The sequence below is a fragment of the Falco peregrinus genome, chromosome 2, assembly GCF_023634155.1.
Source record: "Falco peregrinus isolate bFalPer1 chromosome 2, bFalPer1.pri, whole genome shotgun sequence".
In the NCBI taxonomy this organism is placed as follows: Eukaryota; Metazoa; Chordata; class Aves; order Falconiformes; family Falconidae; genus Falco; species Falco peregrinus.
In genome coordinates, this window is record NC_073722.1 from 32,745,908 (window position 1) to 32,769,437 (window position 23,530).

General features: G+C 42.5%; 1 protein-coding gene across 4 annotated transcripts in view; it reads left to right on the plus strand.

Moving 5' to 3' along the window:
- PPARGC1A (PPARG coactivator 1 alpha) overlaps positions 1-23,530 on the plus strand; it is a 371,584-nt gene that overhangs the window by 309,833 nt on the left and 38,221 nt on the right. For all 4 annotated transcript variants that reach the window (XM_055797045.1, XM_055797047.1, XM_055797046.1 and 1 more), the window contains one exon: positions 914-1,093. In XM_055797045.1, the coding sequence (XP_055653020.1) occupies positions 914-1,093 (180 nt within the window). The remainder of the gene's footprint in view (positions 1-913; positions 1,094-23,530) is intronic.

A 23,530-nucleotide genomic window follows, 5' to 3' on the forward strand; every position in this document is an offset into this window, starting at 1 on the left:
TGCAGAGGATCCATGCAGACTAGACTTTGTTTACTGCCTCAGCCAAAATGTTTCACAGACACTCTACATTAGGATTACTGAATCAGAGGCTGCCAGAAGAGGAAAACCCATTTGGGTCACTCACTGCAGCCGCTGTCTGGGGACATTTAGGAAACTGGCTGGGACAATACATGCGCTTTACACCAAGAGGGTCAAAGGCTGTGTGAACTAACTATGCTTGTCATGCAAATGGTGAATATAGGGATATTTCAGAATGCACTTCTGTTGCCAGGACCCTAACGTGTAACTGGGTGGCTGTGGTCTGTGCATCAGGTGCATCGGGGAAGAGCACAGCAGCAGCACTGACCCGTACTTTTTTAGGCCCATATGGTAGCCACCATCATGACTGACCTCAAGGATTACAGTGAGGATCTGTAGAAGTGAAAGTGTGACTATCTCCAGCTTGAGCTAGCCTCCAGGGCTGAAGGCTGTAACAGGCTGTGCCTCTGTAACCTGAATGCATCAGGAAATGCGTGACAGACCTTGCCCAGAGGTATTCATCTGTAACTTCTACCTGCACTGGTTCTCTCTGAAACAGGAGAATAAGGGCATGCTTTGGCCTCTGCTATTGGATGTAATAAAGCTTTGAACATGATCTTTATCAAAGAGTATACGGAGAGCGAAACTTGTTGCCCCTGGACAGGGATGTGATAGAGAAGGCAGCTTATGCCCTCCTGTTTCCTCCTCCCCTTTGCATACCTGTATAGAGCTAACAATGTTCTAATACTTAGTGGGGTTTTCTTCCAGAAAACAAAGTCAATTCTAGTGACCCTGTGCTATAGCTTAATAGAGGCTTAATTCTTATCACATGATATTAAAGTTAATAGATTCCTTGTAATTAATGGAACTATTTCTGTGTTGCTGTTTCCTGCAGTGTGCTGCTTTGGTTGGCGAAGACCAGCCGCTTTGCCCAGATCTCCCAGAACTTGACCTCTCTGAACTAGATGTGAACGACCTGGACGCAGACAGCTTTCTGGGGGGACTGAAGTGGTACAGCGACCAGTCAGAGATCATCTCTAATCAGTACAGCAACGAACCCGCCAATATATTCGAGGTAAGGCAAGGAGATGCAAGTGCACATTGCAAAGCCCTTGCTTGCTTTTTTTCCAATTTTTTGTAGCCGGGTGGACAACAGTTTTACTATTTTTCCCCTGTTCAGAGACAACAAATGTGGTGATGTGTGTTACAGGTTCAGACTGGCGCCCTTCATCCTCATGATCAAAACCAGGCCTGCGATCTGGAGAGAGCAGGGGGGAAAAGCTTTGAAAGGAATTAAACGGACCTTTTGATTTTTGAAAGGAAACAGCTAAAGAGTGCCTAGAGCACACTGCCCTGTGGCGTCACAGCAAGGAGTTGCACAGTTGTCAGCTACAAAGACAAACAAAAGTTGAAACGTGTTTGTTGTCTTCTGCTTGCATTCCCCGGCAAGAAGTGGAGTGCAGCACAGCAGCAAGCTGATGAGTAGCTGTAGCATTTCTAGTAAAGCTTTTTACCACTCAGAGCCTTACAAGGCACTTGCACACAAATTGAGAGGTCCTTGTAGTTGATGTATAGGGGAGAAGAAGGGTTGATGTGGCAGAGAAGGCAGCAAAGGCTGTCAGTAGCTCAGGAACCAGCACATCATTTGGGATGTTTCATCGATCTCCTGGTGGAGAGCAGTCTTAAAGTAAAAGTTGAAGGGTGGTAGGAGAGATTTAAATGTTTTCTTTACAATTCTGCTGTGAGGATCAGGGTGTACGAGAGGAGGGTTACTGTCGCTTTATCTCCAGTCTCATTTTTTGTGTAAAGCTTCACGATTCTCTGCCTTGTGGTTACTGGACAGCCATGCTCCTCCTGAACCCTAACCTCCTTCCCTCCTTGATGATTGGAGATGCTATAGATCATCCGCTGACTGGGAAGTTGGACAGTTAGCTGGCAGGAAGACCTTGTGCAACAGCAAGCTATGGGTACTACCTCTCACAGGGCAGGTACTGCAGGTCCAGGAAGTACAGCTGCCCGCTGGCTTGGGGAAGCCCCGAATTATCACGGTGGAGTTTAAAAGCTGGAAAAGATTAACTGAATCAGTATAGTAAAACTGGTTGCCTAAGATGTCCTGAACAAAAATAAACGTTTTTATATACAGGTCTAAACCCACAGTGATCTCCCTGATGCAGATTAAGTTATTCTGGATTTATACTGGTGTAACTGATAGCAGAAACCAGTCCTCTCTATTCAGTTTCTATAATTTACACCCAAGTAACTTGGAATTAATTTTATTCAAATCAAAATGAAATTAGCCTTGCAAAGCTATGTACTTAGACCCTCTATTTTCACAAGTTGTGTAATGTTCTGTGCCTTGTTTTACAAAGTTTCCAAACTCCATCTTGTTCTTGAATTGCAGTTGTACTGCCTCGGGCAGAGTAGGACGTGTTGGTGTGTAGGTTTGGATGGTAAGTAGCAGGGAGGCAGGGGGGCAGGGGACACATTTGCAGCTAGTGTGGTAGAGAGTGGCTTTACCTTTTTTATAACTGAGGAGATTTCTTTTTCCCGGCTCATCAAAAGCCAAATGCAAAGGCATTTTCCTTTTGGAAAAAAAATTTGAAGATGCAGACTTTCAAAGTGTAAGTTCCAGATAAGTAGTATAATTAAGCATCTACTGACTCTAAGCACATAGGTCATTCCAGTAAAACGAGTGGAACTTGATCACAGGCTCATTGCTTGCCCTGCGCATAACTGCCTGGCTGCACTGGTGGCCACAGCTGCCGAGTACCAAATTGTCTTGGATAGGTAGTGACAATTCGCCTACACACCTTGTATAGGAATTGTCACTTCCTATATGAGACAATTCCCATTCTGAAAATCAAAGCATGTGGCAAACAGCAAGACAACCAGATAGTCTTGTATTTAACCTTACTGGGAGATGGTGACATGGTCATTATGTGACCTCTCAGAGGCATATCTGGGTGCATCTGAGGATGAGCAGCCCCAGTGTGAAGAAATAGGTGGTATGCAGCTTGGAGAATGCATCTAGGCAGCAACTAATAGGTCAGAAATAATAACTGGGAATTGAAATATGCTGCTGCTTTCCTAACAGACAGATTCTCTTGTCCTCTTTGCAAATGCTTGGATTTCCTCGCGCTCATCAGCTTCAGTTGCAGGGTGCATCACTGTCTCTGACAGCACAGCTTGGCCCACACTTACCTGTAGGGACAAATTGTGCTCTAATAGCACTTTGCAATACTGCAGTACAAAATTAGACTATTTTCAGCTTCATAGTTTGTTATATTTACATTTCTTGGTTGCTTGGCTTAGGAACATGGGAATGAAACAGTTATTCTCTCCTCCCATACATTAACCCTGTCCCCATTCTTCATTGTGCAGCTGGATACCTTGCACGGTTTTTCACCTCTGCTGCTCTGTAATGTGACGACTGGGGGTGCTCAAGAACAGAAGAAGTTGTCTTCTTCCTCCAGAGACTGTCTTACATACTCTGTGAGGAACTATTTGTTTTAGCTGAGAGAATGGAAGTTTTGTGTAGTTTCCTATTTGGTAATCTCTAGATTTTTCCATATTGATCTGCATTGGCTTTTCTTTTTAAAGAAAGTAACTTTTTTCCCCTCCCCCCCCCTCCCATTTTGTCATCGTAGGAGTCATATGTTTTATCTTTCATCTAACTTAAGCTTCCAGATGAGGCCTTGTCATACAGAAATAGAAATACGGTCTGTTTTGGGGTGGAAGGGAAAGAACCAGAATGGCAAGCAAATGCCGAGATGTACCAGAGCAGCATTAATTGCACAAGCTGTATGATGTTAATTGACGGACCTAACCTTGAATGAAGCACACTCACTCCCCTTTGAGGTAGTGGCATTGTCTAGGTGAGGGCCAGTGTTCAAAAGCCCTTTACAAAGTTCCTGGGTGTCTCTGGTGCATTTTTGTAAAGAAGAGCTTGTGTTTGAGAGAGTGAATTTTCAACCTTTCTGCAAATCACATTCCTGGAAGCTCATTTGAGCTGAGTACCCACAAGCTTAGACACTTCCAGTGGCACTGGGAGTCTCACGGACTAGAAATTATTAATAGCGATGGTAGCAACAGGAGCCAAGTGAGATAAAGGTCCAATTAGTCTAGATAGTATGTAACTGTTGAGTATAAATCCCTGCTTTCATCCGCTTAGGTGTGATGAGATACTGGCTTTCACCCTAGTATTAAAACACACCAGTATTTTGTAGATGCACCTAATTCATCACTGTGTTAGTTTACTCCCATGCCAATGTTACCGATACTAGTCCTGAATCAAGCAGGTGCTGTCTGCCCCATCGCGGATGCTCTTCTTACCAATGTGTGTATGTGCGCATATTATGAATTGGTTGATTTCTTTCTATTCACAGCTTGGTCACTTCTGTTTTTCACCTAGTTTTCTTTGCCTGTTGTTCTGAGTACTGGAAAGATAAAACGAAGGAGTTCTTGCCCCTCAGGGCACTGTCTTGACAGAAGTTCATGCAAGTAAATAGTTAACAAGTCACCCAGGACCAGTTATTTAGATGGCTCACTACATCATTCACTTTCATGATTTGCATTTGTGAAGAACTAGACTTTAAAAAATTGTATATCTAAAAAATCGATTTGGCTGCTTTTCGAAAATCAGAATTACTTGTTTTTCATTCTCAAAGCCAACGCTACATGAAAACATGAACAACCATACAGCTTAACGTGGCACAAGTGAAAAGACTTTTTGTGCATGAAAACTGTTGTCCCCTGAGGCTTCTTCAAATATACCATACCTTATCATGTAAGGTTAGTAATTTTTAAAATTATTTATGACCCGTGCCTAGCATTATGAAGAAAGAAGATGCCTATGGTGGATAGAGCTCTTTGTTGGCACTGCTTACAAATAGCTCAACTGATGCTAAGAGAAAATGTAGCCCACAGGTAGGCAATAACCTGTTAAAGTATAATGAATGTTTGTAAAATCATAAAGATTCATCTGGTATTCTCATACTTGACTTTTTTTAACCTTCAAAAACTTTTTTGAACCTAAAAAGGCTTCAGAAACCCCACATTTCTTGCCCTTCTGTGGATGTCATTTATTTTCATAATTCTGTATTGCAGAGAGATGCTCACCATATTTGATGACTTTATTTTTAATTGTTTTGCGTAGGTGTAGCCCAGGTTACTTTTCAAGACTGTGCTATGTGCCACATATTTGGAAAGCCTAAGTAGGCTACTATGTTTTATTGTAGGCTGCCAAACCCCGCTGTATTACAAGCAATGAGAATGTGGGAAGAGAAAGAGACGAACAATGAAATGCGTACTATCTTGCCCCTGGCAGCAGGGAAATTCGTGGAGATAAATGATTTCTTATTTATTTGGAAAGGTTTGCATCAGGAAGATGGTGAGGATAGAGGGGAGCCTTAAACATCACCAGGGTAATTTGTAATGGTTCAGATTATAAAATCCCTCATGTTCTGTGGTGCTGCCAGTCTCTTTCAGCATTTCAGGTTATTCATTCAAGGTTTGCAGCCAGATTGATTAATGAATTACCAGATCTTGCGTAAAATGACTTGGCCTGACTTTTAAACAACCACCAATGTTTTCTTTGCCAGTCTTGTGACTGGTGTTAATGGGTTTCCAGAGAGCTGAGCCTATACAGACTTTCTGTACTGGCTTCCCTAACATTTTTTCCACTTTTTAATTTTCTCCAAAACTAGTAGCCCAGGGCAGGCAGTTCAAGGAGATACAATCTCAGGGAAAAAAAGACATAGTAGTCAAATCCTTGATGGCTGATGCCCTTCAGTGCCAAATCAGCATGATTTATCATAGCCATCTATTCAGCACAACAGAGGCTGGAGGTGAGCTGCATGGTGTACCTCACACAATATGCATAACTAGAGCTCTGAACTTTGAAGGAAAGCCTCAGAGCTATTTGCAAAGTGCTGGTGCTTAGTGAATACTAAATTACATTTAGGAAATAGTCTACTGCTACCAGTTATACTTCATTTTTATTCTTGACACAGACACCTAAATCAGAGAACAGTAACATTTCAGAGATTATGGTAGCAGTTTGGGTATGTTCCAACACTATAATAGGATCAGAATTTTAAGGCCTTTTTTATTATTACCAATAGTCACTTAGTTTCTACTGCAGCGTACTTTGTAGGGAATTACAGCTTTTACTAAAAAGATTAAAATGCTATTATGCAAATGATTGCAGTATGTTATTATGTTTACAAATTAACATCCATGGCTCAACACACAAATTAACTAACTATTCCATCTATATTATTAAGGATTTAATAAAGTAACTGTTGATAAAAATGAGGAGCTTGGAACAGTTAATAGGAACTGATTGTGATTTAACATACAACTTAAACATTGTGTTTAATGTTCTAGATGGTATAATGGCAGAATAAAGCTTATCAAAGTGCTTAAAAGAACTGAGATTGTGTGAATGGCATAGCAGCATGTCTGAGGACTCTGAGAGCACAAGCTAAATAGCTCTGGGCAGTAACGTAGAGCAGGCAGCATATTGGTGAATCCAAAGCTAGCACTGGACCGTCTCGTATCAACATGTAGTTTCCAGCTCTAATAAGCAGGTTTTTTGAAATTCAGATTCATAAACATTGAATGTTTTACATGATAAGCACACGTAGGGTACTTGGGAACTTGTCCCTCTAAAATGCATCCTGTAATGAAATGCTTCTATGGCAAATGGGATTTCACTGCAGAGTATCACTGTATGGCAAAAAGGGGGAAGGCTGAGTTCAGGCTGAGATGACTTTACAAACAGCGCTGCAAATTGCTATTCCTAGCAGTTCATAAGAGATCATAAAAGCAAACAGATAAGAGTTACTGAGGTCCTAGAGAAATGAATGTACAGTATGTGGTTACAGGATAGATTTAGTAGGGAAACAGACAACATTGTGCGTTTAATACAACAATAAACATAAAAGGCAAAAGATGCAGATTCGGGATGGGAAACTTTATAAGAACAATAAAAGGTAGTAATGTGTTATAAAAAGCACTTGTGAGAGGGGGAGAAAGACCCTAAGTTTCAGGGGAAGAAAATACCAGAGGATGGGTGAAAGTGGCAGAATTTTTATATTCCTAATGGAGCAATGTCACATTTCTTGTGTGTTTGAATGCATTACCTTTTCCAGTGTCTCTGGCCTGACTCAGGTTTCTGCATCTACTAAATAGGAGACCGGTGCAATAACATCACATCTATGGGTATACGATGTATGTAAACTATCATCTATGACTAGCTATGCTGACATTTAAAAGGGCTCTAGCAGTAAGTGGAATTTATTTTACTCAAAGCGGCTGCTATGTAATTGGTAAGAGTGTATGCAAATGCTCTGTATCTAGTGTTAGCAAGGTGTGCTGCTGCTCCCTTTACTTTCCTGCCTAGGCAAACTACAAACTGTATAAACACGTCTCTGTTTTAATGCGGGAACCTTGCATGTTGGTTGAAACCTTCAGGCAGGAAAGAAGTCCCAAATGAGCGAAACCCAATTGCTTTGAGGGTTTATTGTTTGATATATGAGGCCACCAAGACCATTCCCCAGGCACACAATCAAGAAAATGCAACTGATCCCCTTCACAGTCCCATTAAGGAGATATTTCACCTGAAGCAGCCATGGCTTGAGATACTGTGGCTGTGCTCTGCAGAGTGCCTGTCCTTTTTGCAAGAGGGAAGACTAACACTCACTAGAAGAGTAGTAGGCTAATTAGGTCATTAGACAAATGTCTTGGCCCACGTTAAAACCAGCCCTTGAGGACACCATGTTACACTGTGTTCCCACTGGCTACGTATCTAAATACAAACTGGTGTCAGCTGCCATACAGACAAAAATGTAATAGCCTCCTTCCACAGAGGTCATCTTAAATCCACTTTGGTCACAGTCACACTCCACATCTGTTTTAGTGAGATGCAGCTTCTTAAGGTGGCATTTGGACTTCATAAGCACACAAACAACTGAGCTATAAATTGCTACTGCTGGAGTTATTTTGAATAAGTGTATACTGTTTCATATTTATAATGGTGAGGCTTCATAATATTCGCAGTGAATATATAACACAGATCAGTTCAACAAGCATGAAATTGTATGTTGTCAACTTGTCACATAAATAGAGCCATATTCTAGCTTACGATAATGTTGAACTAAATATTTTCTCCCTAGAACTGCAGAGAGGGTCACAAAAAAGTGGGACAGTGGCTCTGGCTTTTGTTAGAAAAACACTCCCAGAGTCATTGCTAGTGGGAAGTAAATATTTCTGATAAGATTATTCTGTTTTTTTCTTTCCCGTTTGCTTAACAACAGCAACCGAAAGTTTGCCTTTCTTAGACAAATGCTAATTGGCTAAACTGTTAAATTTATTTCCCTTAATGGTTTTATTTCTAGTGTAACCTTTTTTTTTTTTTTATTGTTGCTATTTTTGCACTGTGCATCATTGCTAATTGCTACTAAACGCTCCATCTTAACCCTGGCATGCTCTTCCCCTGCTGCCCCATCCCACTTAACATTAACTCGGGTCCGTGCCATTACAGAAGTATAAAATCATAGCAGGGCTTAATTTAGGAATTGTTTTTTCATAGTGTGGCTAACCTATTGTGCATGTATAGGTCAGGAGGAGGAAATTGCACAGAGCAAATTTGTTGCAGGGAGAAAGTTGTGGTATTGAATAGTTTGGGTTTTTTCCCATGAACAGGAAAAAACATAAGGAAGAGCGTGTGTATGTTTATCTGTAAAAACTTATCCACTGTAGCTCTTGCTATACTACCATGCTTAATACTCAGATGCACCAGAAATTTGCATCCTTTCTGGAGAAGTGTCCCCTACCCCCTACCAGCTTTTGGGGACTTTTTTTTTCTCCAGCGTCTCTTTTTTATTTCAATAGTTTTGTGCAAGTGCATACGGGATCTTGGTGCCTGTGTTTGCAAATGCCAGACTGCATCCTTGGCACACACAGCGATCTGACTGTGTATGCCTGCATGCTCAGCTGTGGAGGCTGGTTTCAGATCTCGGTGGAAATCAGCCCCCTTTGCAATGAGTAGCTGGTGGCTTTGGCCGAGTTTTCCATTCTGACACAACAGAGCAACAGCGTTGCTTCATAATGATTGAGACATTAATTAGCACTTTGTGGTGGTGATGAGTCTAAAGGCCCATGATTGGAGTTTCCTTTTTACCACATGCAGTAATCACGGGGTTTTGTTTATGAAAGCACAAAACCAAAACCTATTGAGATTTTGGTGTTGTCGTGAAGCCTGAGCTGTGTAATGCACTGGAATAATACTTCCATTTCCTCACACACATCTGTGCTTTTGTGCTTTACTGTGAGTAACACAATGGGGTGCTGGTCCATAATGGGTTCTTCTAATCACTAAGACGGTAATCAGAAGAACAGAGTATTTTCTGTGAGAAGCCATGGTGGCAGCCTTGGGCAAGTGTTGTTGACTTGTTGATTTATGACAGCTTTGAGTTGCCTGAACTGGTCACAGCCATCTAGCTCATCGCACAAAGTTCAAAAGGATCAGCCCTTCCAAGCACGTTACAGGGTTAGAGGTGTCAAACAGGCAGAGAGAACTTCCTACATCTCTACTCTTCTCTCTGCTGCCACATCTGATCCTTGAGGGCTCAGCAATATTAAATCTTTATAGGGATTTGGAGGGGTAGTCCATCAAGTGGTCTGACAGACTGCAAATCTCTCCTACAGGAGACACGCTTGTGTGAAAATAGAGAAATTGGGTGGAAAACGTGTTTCTCACCCAAGAGATTCCTTGCAAGGAGGTGGTGATAATGGTTATCTGGAGGATTGGTTTGGTCAGAGGAAAATTCCGCTTCCCTGTGAGCTGCTAGAAGAAACAATGGGAGTTTTCTTCTGGAATGGTAGTTCTCCTGGAGGGAACTCAAAATTGTTTCTGAAAGGATTTCTAAACCTTCGTTAAAAAAATGACAACAATTATTGTTCTCCCAAATTGCTGTTCAAACTGTGACATAATGATTCAGGAGCTGCATCAGAGAGTGCAGGTAATAAACATTATGGAAGTGAGACTTCTCACTGGGATTTTGACTTTGGTGAGAATGCTGTGGGCTTGCACATTTCCACAGAGCAGTCAGTGGCCCGAAGTGAAAAGCAGGTATGATAAGAGTCTTAAAAATCTTGTAGTATTCAGGATATTTTTTTTTTAATTAAATCTGCATCAGTTGACTAGCTGCATCTAACTATAACGTGCTCCACTCTTCCAGGCCCTGTGGCTTGAGAGTGAGCGAAGAGGACCTTGGGTCTATTGTCCACACTTGAGGAGGGCTTGTTGGTGAGGTGTGGGCAGCCGGGTAGTGCAGGTAACAGTGTGGCTGGTAAAGGGTGAAAAACGAACTTGGAGCGGAGGAAGGCTTCACAGAATCACAGAATGGTTGAAGTGGGAAGGGACCTCAGGAAGCTATTTGGTCCAACCTCACCTGCTTAGGCAGGGCTAATTACAACAGAAGTTGAGGAATTATTTCTGTGTTCCTCTGCTGCTGCTTCTCCCCCCTTAAAATGACACTGTATTAGAATGGGTAATGAGTTCCTGATTTGGAAAATCTTAACTGGAGTCTTAAGCAACCATGGAATCTCCAGGAGTGTCTGTGTATAGCAAGAAGCCCATCATGGCCAAATGCCAGTTTTCAGAGGAAGACGGGTGGCAGTCAAGAGTGTTCTCAGTCTAGCCTCAGTTTTCATGTCAAATTTTCATATAAGGAAACCTACCTCTTGGGCTAGTCTTAACTTCCACAGGTCCTTAGCTTGTTCATTTTCATAGGCTGTTGTTGGACTAGTAAAATCTTAAAGTTGTCAGGTTAAAAGGGATACATACGCAATTATATTAATAAACAAAAACCTAAGTGCATGCTTATTGACATCTGGTTGGATGTGCCCTGTACAGCATTTGACACTCCAGGCATGCACAAAGGGAGCAATAGGCTTTTATTTCTACCTATCTGGGGGAAAGTGATGCACATTTGAAATTCTTTATCTGGTTTTGTGTTTGCTTTACTTTTTCCCCCCTTCCGGGACTAGTGTGGATTTTCTTGATTGTATTTACTGTCCTTAAAAGCCCAACCAGCACTCTTCACACTAGTATGAAGATACCAGCCAAAACATTACCAATTGTCACCTCAGCTGCACCTGGAGAAAAGCCAGAAAAAACTTGTGGGTATTTTTTCTAAGGCATAAGAAAAAATTGCATGGTTCTTAACACTACAGAGACATTCATCCATTTCCAGTGAAAAGGTGTCAAACTGCTTCTGCTTGTATGTGATGGGAATGTTGCCATCCCTTGTCATTTTCTTTGCTGTTGATCCCACTCTCATATAGGAAGGGTCAGGTCAGATGCCTCTCTGGAGACCGAGCCTCCCATTTGCAACAGGAAATCTCTTGGGCAGAGAGGATAACATTACAAAACAGAGGCTAACATTACAAAACGGCTCTGCTGCCTCTGGCACAGTCTAGAGCATCATAGACCAATAACTCCTATCATGTCAGTCTTGCAGCACCTTATTGTCTATGGTATTTTGTAAATCTGATCTGAGAATGTCATTACCAGTTTCAGGTAGGTGAACACCATCTGGGTAAATAACCATGTGTCAGTTGATGGGCTGGAGGGGGCTCTTGTTAGTTAATCATCCCTACCTTCCCTTTGATGAGTTAATTTGTCTGTTGAGCCATGGAGGGGTCCCCAAGAGCTCCCAGGAGCCCCTTGTTAAAATTCTGCCAACAAATGGGAAGATAGGGATGATTTCACTCTTTTTTGCTGGAGCCTGTGCTATCTACGGTATTGCTGAATCATCCATAATGCATAACTTTCTATGCAATCTTTTTGTCACAGTTCTGGCGGCACATTACTTCCTTGTGCATTTACTTTATAAATATTGTCACTGGATATCTAACCCTCCTGAAAATCTCATCCCATGAGTTAATTGCAGTACTTCCATGTGGCCTTTTAGTAGCTGGTATGCCTGGTTCCTTGTCTCCATATCTGTGTTATGGTGTGCACTTTGGAGTCCTTGGAAGGAGCACAGGTGGTGAAAGAAGAAAAGAGCTGGTCCTTGGGGCTTGTGAGTGAAGAGAAGTTATTCTTCCTTCAGAGTCCTGGGAACACTGCTGTCTAACCAGCCTCCTCTTCCTCCCAGCCAGCTCGAGATGGTTACAGACTGCTGAGCTTGCCCAGCCCAGGGAATAAAGTTCTAACCTACCACACAGCTAGGAGATGCTAGCTTGAAGTTGCAGCTGCGTCAACGTGATTTAGAACTACCAAACCTGGGGAGAAGCTGCCTTAAGTAGTATCCCAGCATGAAGACTTGGTTATCTCCAGACCTAAGCAGAAGAATTAAATTTACAACATAAAAAAACAACCCCCAGAAGACTAGGAAGCTAAGGAATACTGTAACTGGGAAGATGCTCTGCTCCCTTTTTAACCAGTCAGATAGGGCTTGTTAGCTCTGATACAGTGCTCTTACTGCCAGATCAGGCAGAGCTCTTGCAAGGCCGTAAGTGTGCCTCTGCATAGTGCTGATGGGTGCTGGGGTGGATTTATTGGCTTTCACTCAATATTGATGTTTCTGCTAGGCTCTGTTCTGAGAGAGAGCGAACCTTTCCTGCAGGATCACAGAGAAAGTGATGGAGGGACCTGGAGTAAATCTGGAAGAGCTGGGATCCTACCGGGCTATGAGCTCTGGCTAGAGGTGACGGTAATGTACCAAGCAGGTTCCTGCGGAGTTAGGTGATGTCTCTGTATTATGTTTTCAGATCTGAGTTGGGAAGTATTATTTGGCTGTCCCCTGTACAGACCCAAATGGTGTCCAGGAATCTGCGCTCTGCTGTGGCTGCCTGGGGAACTTCCCCACGGTATTAGGGAGCAGGAATCATGTCAGGGTCTCCACACCAAGTCAGTTCAAATCCGGTATGGTCAGAGCTAATAGGCCATGGAGGCCTAATTCTCCCATCAGCACCACCATGCACTCCACTCTCAGCACTTGCAGCTTTGTGAACACAGTCCAGATGCACTTGAACTGTCTCTCTGTGGACCCCATCTGGACACAAAAGAGCTTGTTAGGGGCAGCCCTGTGCTGCACAGAGGTGGTTGTTCTCTTTCTGGATCTCTCACAAGATCAGACTCGTGAAACTTTGATTTTTAGACCCTTTAGAAGGTAAAAGACCTATCCCTAAACTTCAGCTTATGATAGTTCCTATTTCCTAATTCGTGTTTGTGAAACATGTGTATGTATGTCTGCCGTGGCCCAGCAAGCATGCCACAAACTTTTCCCAGCATGGCTTTTGTGGATTCAGGGCTTTTCTGTCAGTCTTAACTTGAGAGAACCAGGAATGCTGCCTTGTCGAGCCTGTTATTCCAAGTTGCACCACACACATAGCAGGAACCTCAAACTGGACCCTTCCACTTGATCTCCCGTTACTCTGTCCTACGCAATCACTCCAGCTTGCCCTCCACCACTGTAATGTTAGCTGTTTGCCACAGCTTCTGTCAGCTTGCTTTTTTCCCCAACCCAAATTCAAAGGATGAACAAAACCCCAGTCATGTCTCTTGTCCTTCCCTACACCTGCTTCTGGGAGTGCAGTGACAGATACCAGTTTTGTTGTGTGCCAGTGTTACCGCTATGTTTACAGCAGATTTAAGAGTTTACATTAGGCCACAGTGTTATCTTCCAGTTTTCCTAATTCTATCTGCTGGCAATCCCAGCTATGTGGTTGGGGTGGCTGCCCCTGTCCTAAAGGAATTTGTGTCAATTTCTGCAGGGACAAATCCTCCCTGCACTAAACCGCTTTGCAGTATTTGCTCAAACTGAAATTTTGACAAAGATGTTCTGTCCACATCCACCAGAAGAGATTGCCTTTTTTTTTTCAGATGCACTTGGAGGTAGATGCGTTGGAAGCTGCCTGTACCTGGCTGATAACTGAGACTAAGCATCTATGTAGCACGATCCATGCCCTTTTCTAATTTGTCTTTGAATGACAAATGTGTCTTCACTGAGTCAGCAAAAGAAGAGATCCTATAGTAGAATTCATTGCCCTTTTAACAGAGAGGCTAGGTTTTCCCAATTCCTCCCTAAAATCAGTCTTTAAAAGAGCTCTTATAAAGATGTCCCTCAAATGTATTGTCCAGACTGCATTATATTCTCTAGTCATTTCTGATCAAGACTAGCCATATACTGTTACTTCTTTAAAATTCCTCCCTAGCAATAGTGGTATATTCCCTAATTTAAAAAAAAAAAAAAAAAAAAAAAAAGAGTATTTATTTTTTTTTAAATCATTGTGAAAAGCAAAGTTGCAGGGATTTGGAGATAGTCGACGTTAGTCCTCATCACTGTTGCCCCCTAGAGAATCAAATCTAAGAGCTGAGCATGGATGACCTCAAAAAAGAAAAACAGATTTCACGGCAAACTTCTGTATTTCATGCAAGAGCCATGCACAAGTTAGCCAAGCTTCTCTTGAGAGGCTTTAAGATGAGAAATCGGTCAAATTTTGCATGGCTTCAGTTTTCATTCCAAGTGCTCTATTCGGTTCTAAAATGGTATCTTTTTTAACTTTGAAACTAATAACTTGTTAGCCAAAACTTTCCATGGGAGAGGCCTTAGCAAGTTAGCTTTGTATGCAGGAAGATGGCAGGGCAATAGTGTGGCATAATAACATGCTTGTTTTCAATAGCAAAGGAGTCAAAACACTCATAGACTTGGAATGAAAACCTAGAAGATATTGATGACTGCTATTTAAATGTCTGAATCCATCCGAATTGTTTATCTTCAAAGAAAATGCATCTCCTAGTGCCAAATTTGTACACTCCAAAATTCCTGGAGATGTCTACCTCCTAATTCTTGAATACTTATACCTTTGGATACATGCAGGTGTCATTTCTGGTCCTGAGAGCTACTCAACTAATGAAGGATCAGGGCCCCTTCTCCTGATGATCTCCCTCTCTGGAATCCAATACTTGTTTTGCATCAGGGCATAATTTTGCCTATAGGTATTAGACACACCTGCTAATTCAGGCACTGTAACTCTTGAGTATCTTTCCAAATATCATTCCATGATTTGGTTAGATTATATCTTATCGCTAACCTTCGTGCTTCAATAAACACACAGTATCTAGCCTGTCTTCTCCCACCTTATACACAAGGAAAATCATCAGGACTTAATCTGTTGCTGTCTTTAATGGCACGATCCCTCATCCTAATTCCAATTCACTCTGCCTGATATCCCACAAATGTCTTTGAGAAAGTATTTTATCCCTGAGCCTGTGCCAAAGACACTTTCTTCCTCCATCACTGCTGTCTTGACTTCCTACAGACTTTGTAATGACCTTTGCAGGCTGTGGTAGATGACACAGTCTTACATATGAAAGTCTGCAAACGAGTGCCACATCTCAGGCTGTCACTTCAGCTCAGAAGGTCGCTAACAGCAGATCCCTGATCTTGAGCTATTACTATAGCTAGGAAGTGTAGTCTTTTCACTAGCAAAGAAAAGAACAGAAAACGTATACAGTAGGAATGGGGGGCAGCAACACAACAGCTTTTTTTCTCTTTTTTTTTTTCTGCTTGGCAGGTGGTTGGACACTGCAGACGCCCCGTGCATTGCCCTCCCATGGGCTCTGCTCCTTGGGGCCTATGAGCAATAAAGCTGCCAGCATGGCAGCCTGATGGAGACCAGCAGGGGTTGCTTTTGTGAATATTTTTTTTTCCAAGTACCATCCAAATTCTGAAGTAAAATGTTTTCCTACTTGTTTTATACTAATCTGGGAATCTTTGAGATGAAGCTTCAGTTCACTTTCTCCTGCTTATCTTTCCTTGGGGCAATGTGTGACTATCTGTACAGGTAATGACTTACCCGCACAGCTTTGGATGCTTTCTGGTTTTTATCTTTTGAAAGTTATGCAAAGAGAGGGCCGCACTCAAACAGTATGTGTTGTGGACTTTGTTTTTCCAAGATGCTTGCTGAGTTGTTGTTATATTATACCTGGTGGCCCAGCCTGTCACGTTAAGCCAAATGGCCTCAGTGCTCACCTTTGAACTTGGTCATGACTGTGTTCCTTCCCACTGGTCCAAACTTGTCTGTTTTGGTGTAGTGCACTGACATTCTCCCTAACATCTGCCACATCGTACAGGTATCCTGTGGCTTTCTGGTATGGAGGTACATCTGACACACCAGCCTGTGTGTCCCTGTTCATTACTGTCTCTGTGTTAACTTTTCTCTGGAAGACTCCATTCTGGAATGCCAGTAATAAGTAAGCAAATATGATGGGGATGACTTCTGTACAAAAAAATGCCAAAATCACCAAGTTCCATGAATGCATAAAGTGAACCTCCTGTTAGTAACATTGCTGTGACCCCAGAACACTTGACAAACATTGTTCAGTTCTCTTCTGTCAACTGGAAGTTCAGCCGCAAGTGCTTTGGGACAAGGACTGTGTGCACTGTTGGCACTGGTGAAATGTGGTCTCCTGCTTGGAAGAGGAGGCTGGTGTTTGTTGGAGCCCAGCACTCCACCATGCCCATGGGCACTCTCTGTCCTGGAGAAGCTGATTAATCTCTGCGCATCAAATCCTCTGTTATAAAGCAGGGATTATAGTCCTCCTTTTTTGGTCTTGTCTTTTTGATGTGTGCGTACCTGCTACAGGTACTTTCCCCTTATGCTGTGACTAGAGTCATTCAGTGCAATAGGGCTGTTGTCTTGGTAGTGCTAGACTAACACTTCACCAGGAGAAATTTAAATTGCAGGAAGTGGGTAGTAATGTTAATCATCATAATGAAGATGGAGCATTAATTTTTGCTGCGTGACTGGAAGGAAGGGCTGAGAAATAGATGGCCAAAATCACAGAGTGCCTATTTTCAAAGACAGGGCTTGCTCAGCAGCCAGATGACAACAGACATGTTGTTTATTTGACAGAGAGGCTGTGAACTTAACTCCTGACTCAAAAAGAAAACTTGCTTCCCAAATGAAGACATATGGAGGGTTTTAATGGCAGTCACAAGACATGTGGCTAGGTTATGCCACTATGCATGAGCTTTTAAAAGCACTGGGTATGTGTCCGCTGAGGGAATTTGTGAATTCCACCATTATTTAAGAGTGAAAACGTTTCTCACCCTGAAAAGAGGGTCAAGTAAAAATTGTGTCTGAAAGGACAGGCTCTGCCAGCTCCAGAGCAGTCGGATATGACGCCTGCCCAATAAGAGGAGGAACTTATCTTCAGCGGCATGACTGTGTTTTAGCTTGACTTTGCCCAGCATTTGTATCTAATGTTGGCCTTACTCAAGGTGGATTTTTTAAACGTGACATACAAAAAAAGTTGCAGTAAAACCAGGGCAGGAAAAATACTAGAAGGCATGCTAAAATACCTGCCTGAATCAGTTTCCATTTGCTACTCTTGTTAGGGCAATCATCCAGGTGTCAAAACTGGTGTAGTACTTAGGACATCGTGTGGAAGGCAGCGGGCAGGAATCAGTGTGAGAAGGCACTTGCTGCTTACACGCTGTGACATTCCTGATCTGAGCTCATACAGCAAGTACCCACGATGGTGGTGTCTGCAGAAGAGCAGAGAGCTGAGGCAACAACAGCAGCAGGGATGTTACACCACATAACTGATTTCTGGGGTGATGTCTTTCTGACTGACTGTAGCACAAGTGAAAAGTATGTGAGGACAGAGAACATTTTTGCTTTGCTTTGGAGTTTCTTTGTTTTGATATCTTCTCATGGTTTTCAGTGAGGAGCAGATGAACGGGTATCCTGCTTAAGACCACTTAAAAGTAAATACTTGTAGCCTCATAAAGAAAAAAAAAAAAAAAAAAGCTCATTTTGTATGTTTCAAAGGTGAGGGAGCTTCATTAAAGACTGTAGGGTCTTAACAGTTTTACCCCAAAGAAACCACTGATAGCTCCACAGTTCAGCTGGCAAGGGGACCGTGTCAGACCATGGAGCCTTGCCCATATGTGCAAGTCTTCTTATGGTACCAAAAATCATTTGTTTTTCTTCTAAAGTCCCATGCGGTTAGCTAAAAATGGCTTGCTTGGATACGCATTTTGGAATTTCAGAATTAAATGTAATAAAGCAGATTTTTATTTTTACTGTCTTTTGATGAGACATGCAATGAGAGAGTGAGGACGCTGCGTTAGAGTATCTTTTGATTTGCTATTTGCTGTGTGTTAAACATTTCTATTTCAAAGAAGCGTTTGTACCTATACCGGGTGTTTGGCAAATCCAACAGCTCATTAGATGTTAACAATAGCAACACTGCTAAATACAAAGGATTCATAGGCAAAGTACCCCTCAGGCTATATCTCTGAGAGGAAAAGTGGCAAATAGAATCAGAAACTAATTAAATAGTCAGCTAAAGCGAGCATAACTTTAAAAAGCTCTAAAACTACCAAAAATGGAAACATATTACAGTTATCTGCATTCACAGTGCAGAACAAGTTTGGTAGTATTTAAGATAATTCTCTAGTGCCTGCTATTTTTAGTCCAAGGGTAAGCTTCTGTAAGAGCCTTTCAGCGTTGCATCCCTTTAACCTGGCCTAACAAGCTAAGCCAGTAAGCTGTCTGATTTCCGTCTTACAGGAGGCAGAGAGATAGCTAAAACAAACCATTTGTGGTGCAAAGCTCAGCCTATCTTGTCTTAAGAGCTTTCTTCATATAGATTTTTTTTTTTTCTTCAAATGTCCCACTATTAAGCGTTGCTTGTCAGAGACCAAAATGTCAGGCTTTGCTGTTTGGAAATCGTAGAAGTGCAGAGTGAAAGGAGGATTTTTATAGACCCAGCCTAATGGAAATATTTCTGCGTTGCCACTGGTGAAACCCAATCGGGGCAGTTTAGGCTATTGCTATCAATGCGTCTGAGGGAGAAGGAACATACTTGGTTTATCTCAGGGAAGAAAGGGCAGACATAAAAGGCCTGATTTGCTTCTCACTTACACTTAATCTGTCCTGGTTTAACTCCATTGACTTTGCTGCGTGACGCTTGGTGCTGCTCTAATCCAAGGGAAGTCAGGCTGGGGTCAGTGTTACGCGTTCGGGGTTTGGGGCTCCCTTTGCTGGCGAAACAGGGGGCATGGCCATATGCAGCTGTAAAATACTGCAGTGCTCATTGCACACTGGTGGCTTGTGCTTCAGCTGGATAAAACTTTGCAATGTTATGTACTTATGGATAGCTTTTTTTTTACTGGAAATACTGTATGGTTCCCCCCTTGAATGTATAGAATGAAGAGCAACTGTGTTTACTTTCTTCTCTCTCCCCGCTTCCCATTCCTTTCTCCTTTCCTTCCCCTCCCTTTCTGTCTGGTGGTGTGTGTGTAATCTTTACGTAGGTTTACAAAACAGGATTTTATTGCTACCTAAACACGAGTGGTCCCACCCACTCCTCTCAGCTAGCTGAGCAAGACCTGGGTGCAGTATCCTGTCCTCTAAAATAGGCAGGATGAGAGGTCGTGCTGCCTGGAGTAAAGGTAGCTCCAGCCTTCTGCCCCACAAGTGTGTCACTTAAAACAGGGTTTCCCTTCCCAGCCCGCTGGATCAGGAGTGCAGCTCTTCTGTCTTGGGCTGTTTCCAGTCACACAGCTCCCTCTCTTCCCCCTCATTCTGGGTGCCATAGAGCAGGGCAGAACACCTCTGTATAAAGGGAGGCCATCTGAGCCAGGAAAACGTGGGCTGTGTTGAAGCCAGTGATCTGCAGGGTCCCACCTCTGGCTCAGTATTCAAACGGCTGCAATTTACTTCTTATTCCTGGGGTTAGGTACACCCTGTGGGGTTTTGGCTATGCATCTGGCACCTGCATAGGCTGAAATTATAACTTGTGTTAACTTCAGTGGGGATAACTTTTAAATTGAAGAAGTGCTTGACATGAACAAATACATCAGTGCATTTCCAGTGGGGAGGTAGGCAAGATGAACCCAAGCCACTTCTAAACTCATGTTCTTAGTCATAGCAATGTGGTGCTCAGCTGTAAAACTCACTTGATAAGGAGAAAGAGTCAGCCCTTACTGGCCTCTGGCTGGACTGCTGTTAGGCCTGGGACAGGTTGGTACAGATACAGTAGATAGACTCTCAGATTCAGCAGCAACAGACCCAAAGAGCAGAGGACCAGGTCCTCAGCTACTGTAAATCTGCATAGCTACATTAAAACCTGTGGAGAGGCCTTGATTTACAGCAGCTGAACATCTGGGCCCAGGTTCTTTTTCTTTTGGTTACTAGCAGGATTAAGTTGAAATACCCTACATTATTTATTACAGGTGCTGTGGCAGCATCTCAACGCCCAGTTGTAAATCAGGACACCTTTTGGAAAGGGGTTCTGTGAACACATAACAAAAAGACAGTTCCTGCCTTAAAGGAACTTATGGCCTGATTATATTTAGTGCATTGGTAAGTACAGCTGGACTTGACTGCCAGTTATGGGTCATTCTTAAAGAGGGCAAAAAAAAAAAGCCCAAGTTGACTTTCAACATTTAGAATGAAAAAGGGACTGGTTAACATCAGTGCTTTGCAAAGGGAAATGTAATTTTTTTACATCATACAGATGGAGAGCTGGTGGTCAGGAACACACACTTTTAAAAGACTAGCAGAGAATGAGCAATATGTTTAGTTTTGACTAAGAAATAAATAGAAGAGAGGCAATTGCAGTGTGCACCACAGTATGCCTGCACTATGTAACTCTGCTAGGCTGAGGGTAAGTGAACAGGGTAGCCTTAGTGTAAACTAGTAAATTAGTTCTACATTTTACTGTCAACCCTGTTTTATCAACATTATCTGAGAAGACTAGTGAGTTCCAGGAAACAGAAACAAACCAACAGTAGACATGCTCTAGAGACTGCTTTGAAACAAATAGTTTTTCTGTAATCTTTATTTTTTTTATTATTGTTTTCTGTTTTAAAATCACCATCTCTAGTTTAGGATTCTATTCACATACACAAAATTGCATTGAAAGAACATTAAAGTCTTAGTACCTAGTGACAAATCAAGGAAATACACAGTTAAGGGTATTATGACAGATCTAGACAAATACAGATGATTAACCAGCAGAAAATTCAGACACATTCCTCATCCTGAAGAGTGTCCTCAGTGGTTGTAGGGGTTTACCAGGATGCACTATTCAATTGCTGCTTTTTGAGGTGAGGGCTTATTTGCCTGCTGGGACAAGCTTATTTTTTGTTTTCAGGGGACTGTAGAAGCGAACTGAAAAGCCTGGCAAAATGCACCTGTGATCATTGCTATACCTACCTATACCTCTTAGCACCTTCCTTACTGTGGCATGTCCACATTCTCACCTGGTGCTTCCTTTTAAAGTAGCCTTTCATGGCTTTCATCCTAGGATGCTCACAGTACAGGTACCTGTGGTGTTCTCGCAGCTTAGCATCTTCTTAGATATGGGAACACCACTGAGGTTTTTTGAAACTGTTTTAACCTGCTAAGAGTAGAGTGCACTTATCTAAAGGGGGGGGGGGGGGGGGGGGGGGGGGGTTGCCTCTTCACGGTGAGTTCCTCAGGTTTTTTAGGGTTGATGTCTACTATCTTTCTTTATTTTTCTCCAGCTAAACCATTTATGGTATGTGTGTCACTCAACACTTCTGTTGGCACATACCAGGAGGATGTTGGAGCCATTTCTTTGACACTTAAAGACAGGAGTATACAGCATAGGTAAAACATAGAGTAAATGAATCTAGTCTTGTAAACAAGTTTTTGTGTTGTGTCTGAGTAAACTCTTTTAGCCAGCTTAGACCAGATGGCAGCCATCCAGTTAAATCACAATAAAAATTGATGGGAAGCCCAGATGTATTAATGATGTACTGATCCATTCATGCTGCAGGTCTGAGGAAAACCAGTGTTTTTCTTCCTGTGAGACATGACTTGGGTTTTGTTGTACCTGTTCAGCAGGCATGGTGGTACGTTTGATGAAGCTGAACACACTGAAAAATTAAAACGTCATAAAAAGCATTTAATGAAGTTGATACTTTACAAATGCTAATTTCCTGGTCAAATTAAATTCCAATTTTCTAGTAGTAAAAGCACCAGATAGAAGTGTCTTATTTTGAGGTTTAAAAAGGAATTTGTGTGTGTGTGTTCCATTTGCACAAAAACCAGTCTCCACATAATTGAACAAAATTAAAAAAATGTATGTGGACTCCTCTCTGCTCTATTGTATATAATTTTACCTGAAATTTATATTTGTGTAGAGTCATATATCTCTAGAAAGAAGTAGGGATTATGATAGACATCCTGACACATCCAATATAATTAAAACTAAAGCAAATGCAACACTGAAATAGAGAATGAGCAAAACCAACAAGATTATGCTTCATAGGAAAGGAAGGGTCTATACTACCATGCAAGTGCATTTCTTGGAGATGTCTGTCATAATCAAGAGGAGAAAGATGTTTTTGCATCAATTACATGTGTGAAATAATCACTGCAAAATAGATGTGGCTCTTTTTTTTTTTTTTTTTTTTTTTTCCCCCAGAACATGCCATGCTGCCTAACAAAGGTATATGAATGTTGAAAAATTCTATGTTGGTGTATAGAGAGATTAGTGTGGGCATGTACCATAAATCAAGTAAATAAATAAATCTGAGCAAGCAGTGGTTGAATATTTGGACTGAAATACTGCTGACATTGTCAATGAACGCTGTGCCATAGGGAGAGTCCCAAATGTCTCCCCTACGTTATTCTGCAGCCTTCCCCCCCGCCCTTCCCCTCTTTCTGCGATACCCATTCCCTGTCAGAGCTTGTCTGGGTTGAGACTCTTGGTCAGGAGCTGTGACTCTCTACCCTCCTGTATATTTTAGGTGCATAATAATAATTAAAAATCTCTGTCTGGTTGTTGCTCAGGCCCTTATCACACGCATGGACTATTGCCTGTAAACTGAGAAGGGAGGATGGGTAAGAGGCACCGTGTGCTGTTCCGGGGGGTGGAGGCAGGGGGGTGGGGGGAAGCTGCTGGCTGCTGGGTTTGGAAGGCAGCCTGCTTAACCTCACACGCAGGGCATTGAGCTACTCCTGTGGGTCGGGCTGCCTGTCCTGTGTGCCCCCTCCCCAGCAGCAGCTCACTTGCTCCTCTGCTTACCTGTGCTTCCCCATCAGTGCTGCTGGCAAGCAAACTTCACCTTCCCCTTTGCTTCTCTTCCCATCTTGCACAGCGAAGGAAAACTCCAGCCTTTCTTTTTTCTGTGGCACTTCATCAGGTTTGTCCTCCCCTTTGCACTTCTGGCCCTTCCTTGCTCATGTTTTTCCCCACCAGAGACAGAGGTGGAGTTGTGTGCTTTGATGTAGAGCTCTGCCCAAACTTAGCCCACCGTAGACTGGACAAGACACGCCAGGTCTTCTCCTGCTGCAGTCCTCCACCAGTGAAGACTGTTTGGTCTCCCCTGGCACTGGGCAGGACAGAATGATCGTATGGCCATGGCATGCTTCAGTGTTGCAGATGTGCAGCTTCTGGTAATGCATTTACAGCGTCAGGTCCCGTACAAGTTGAAAAGCCCCTCTGGTG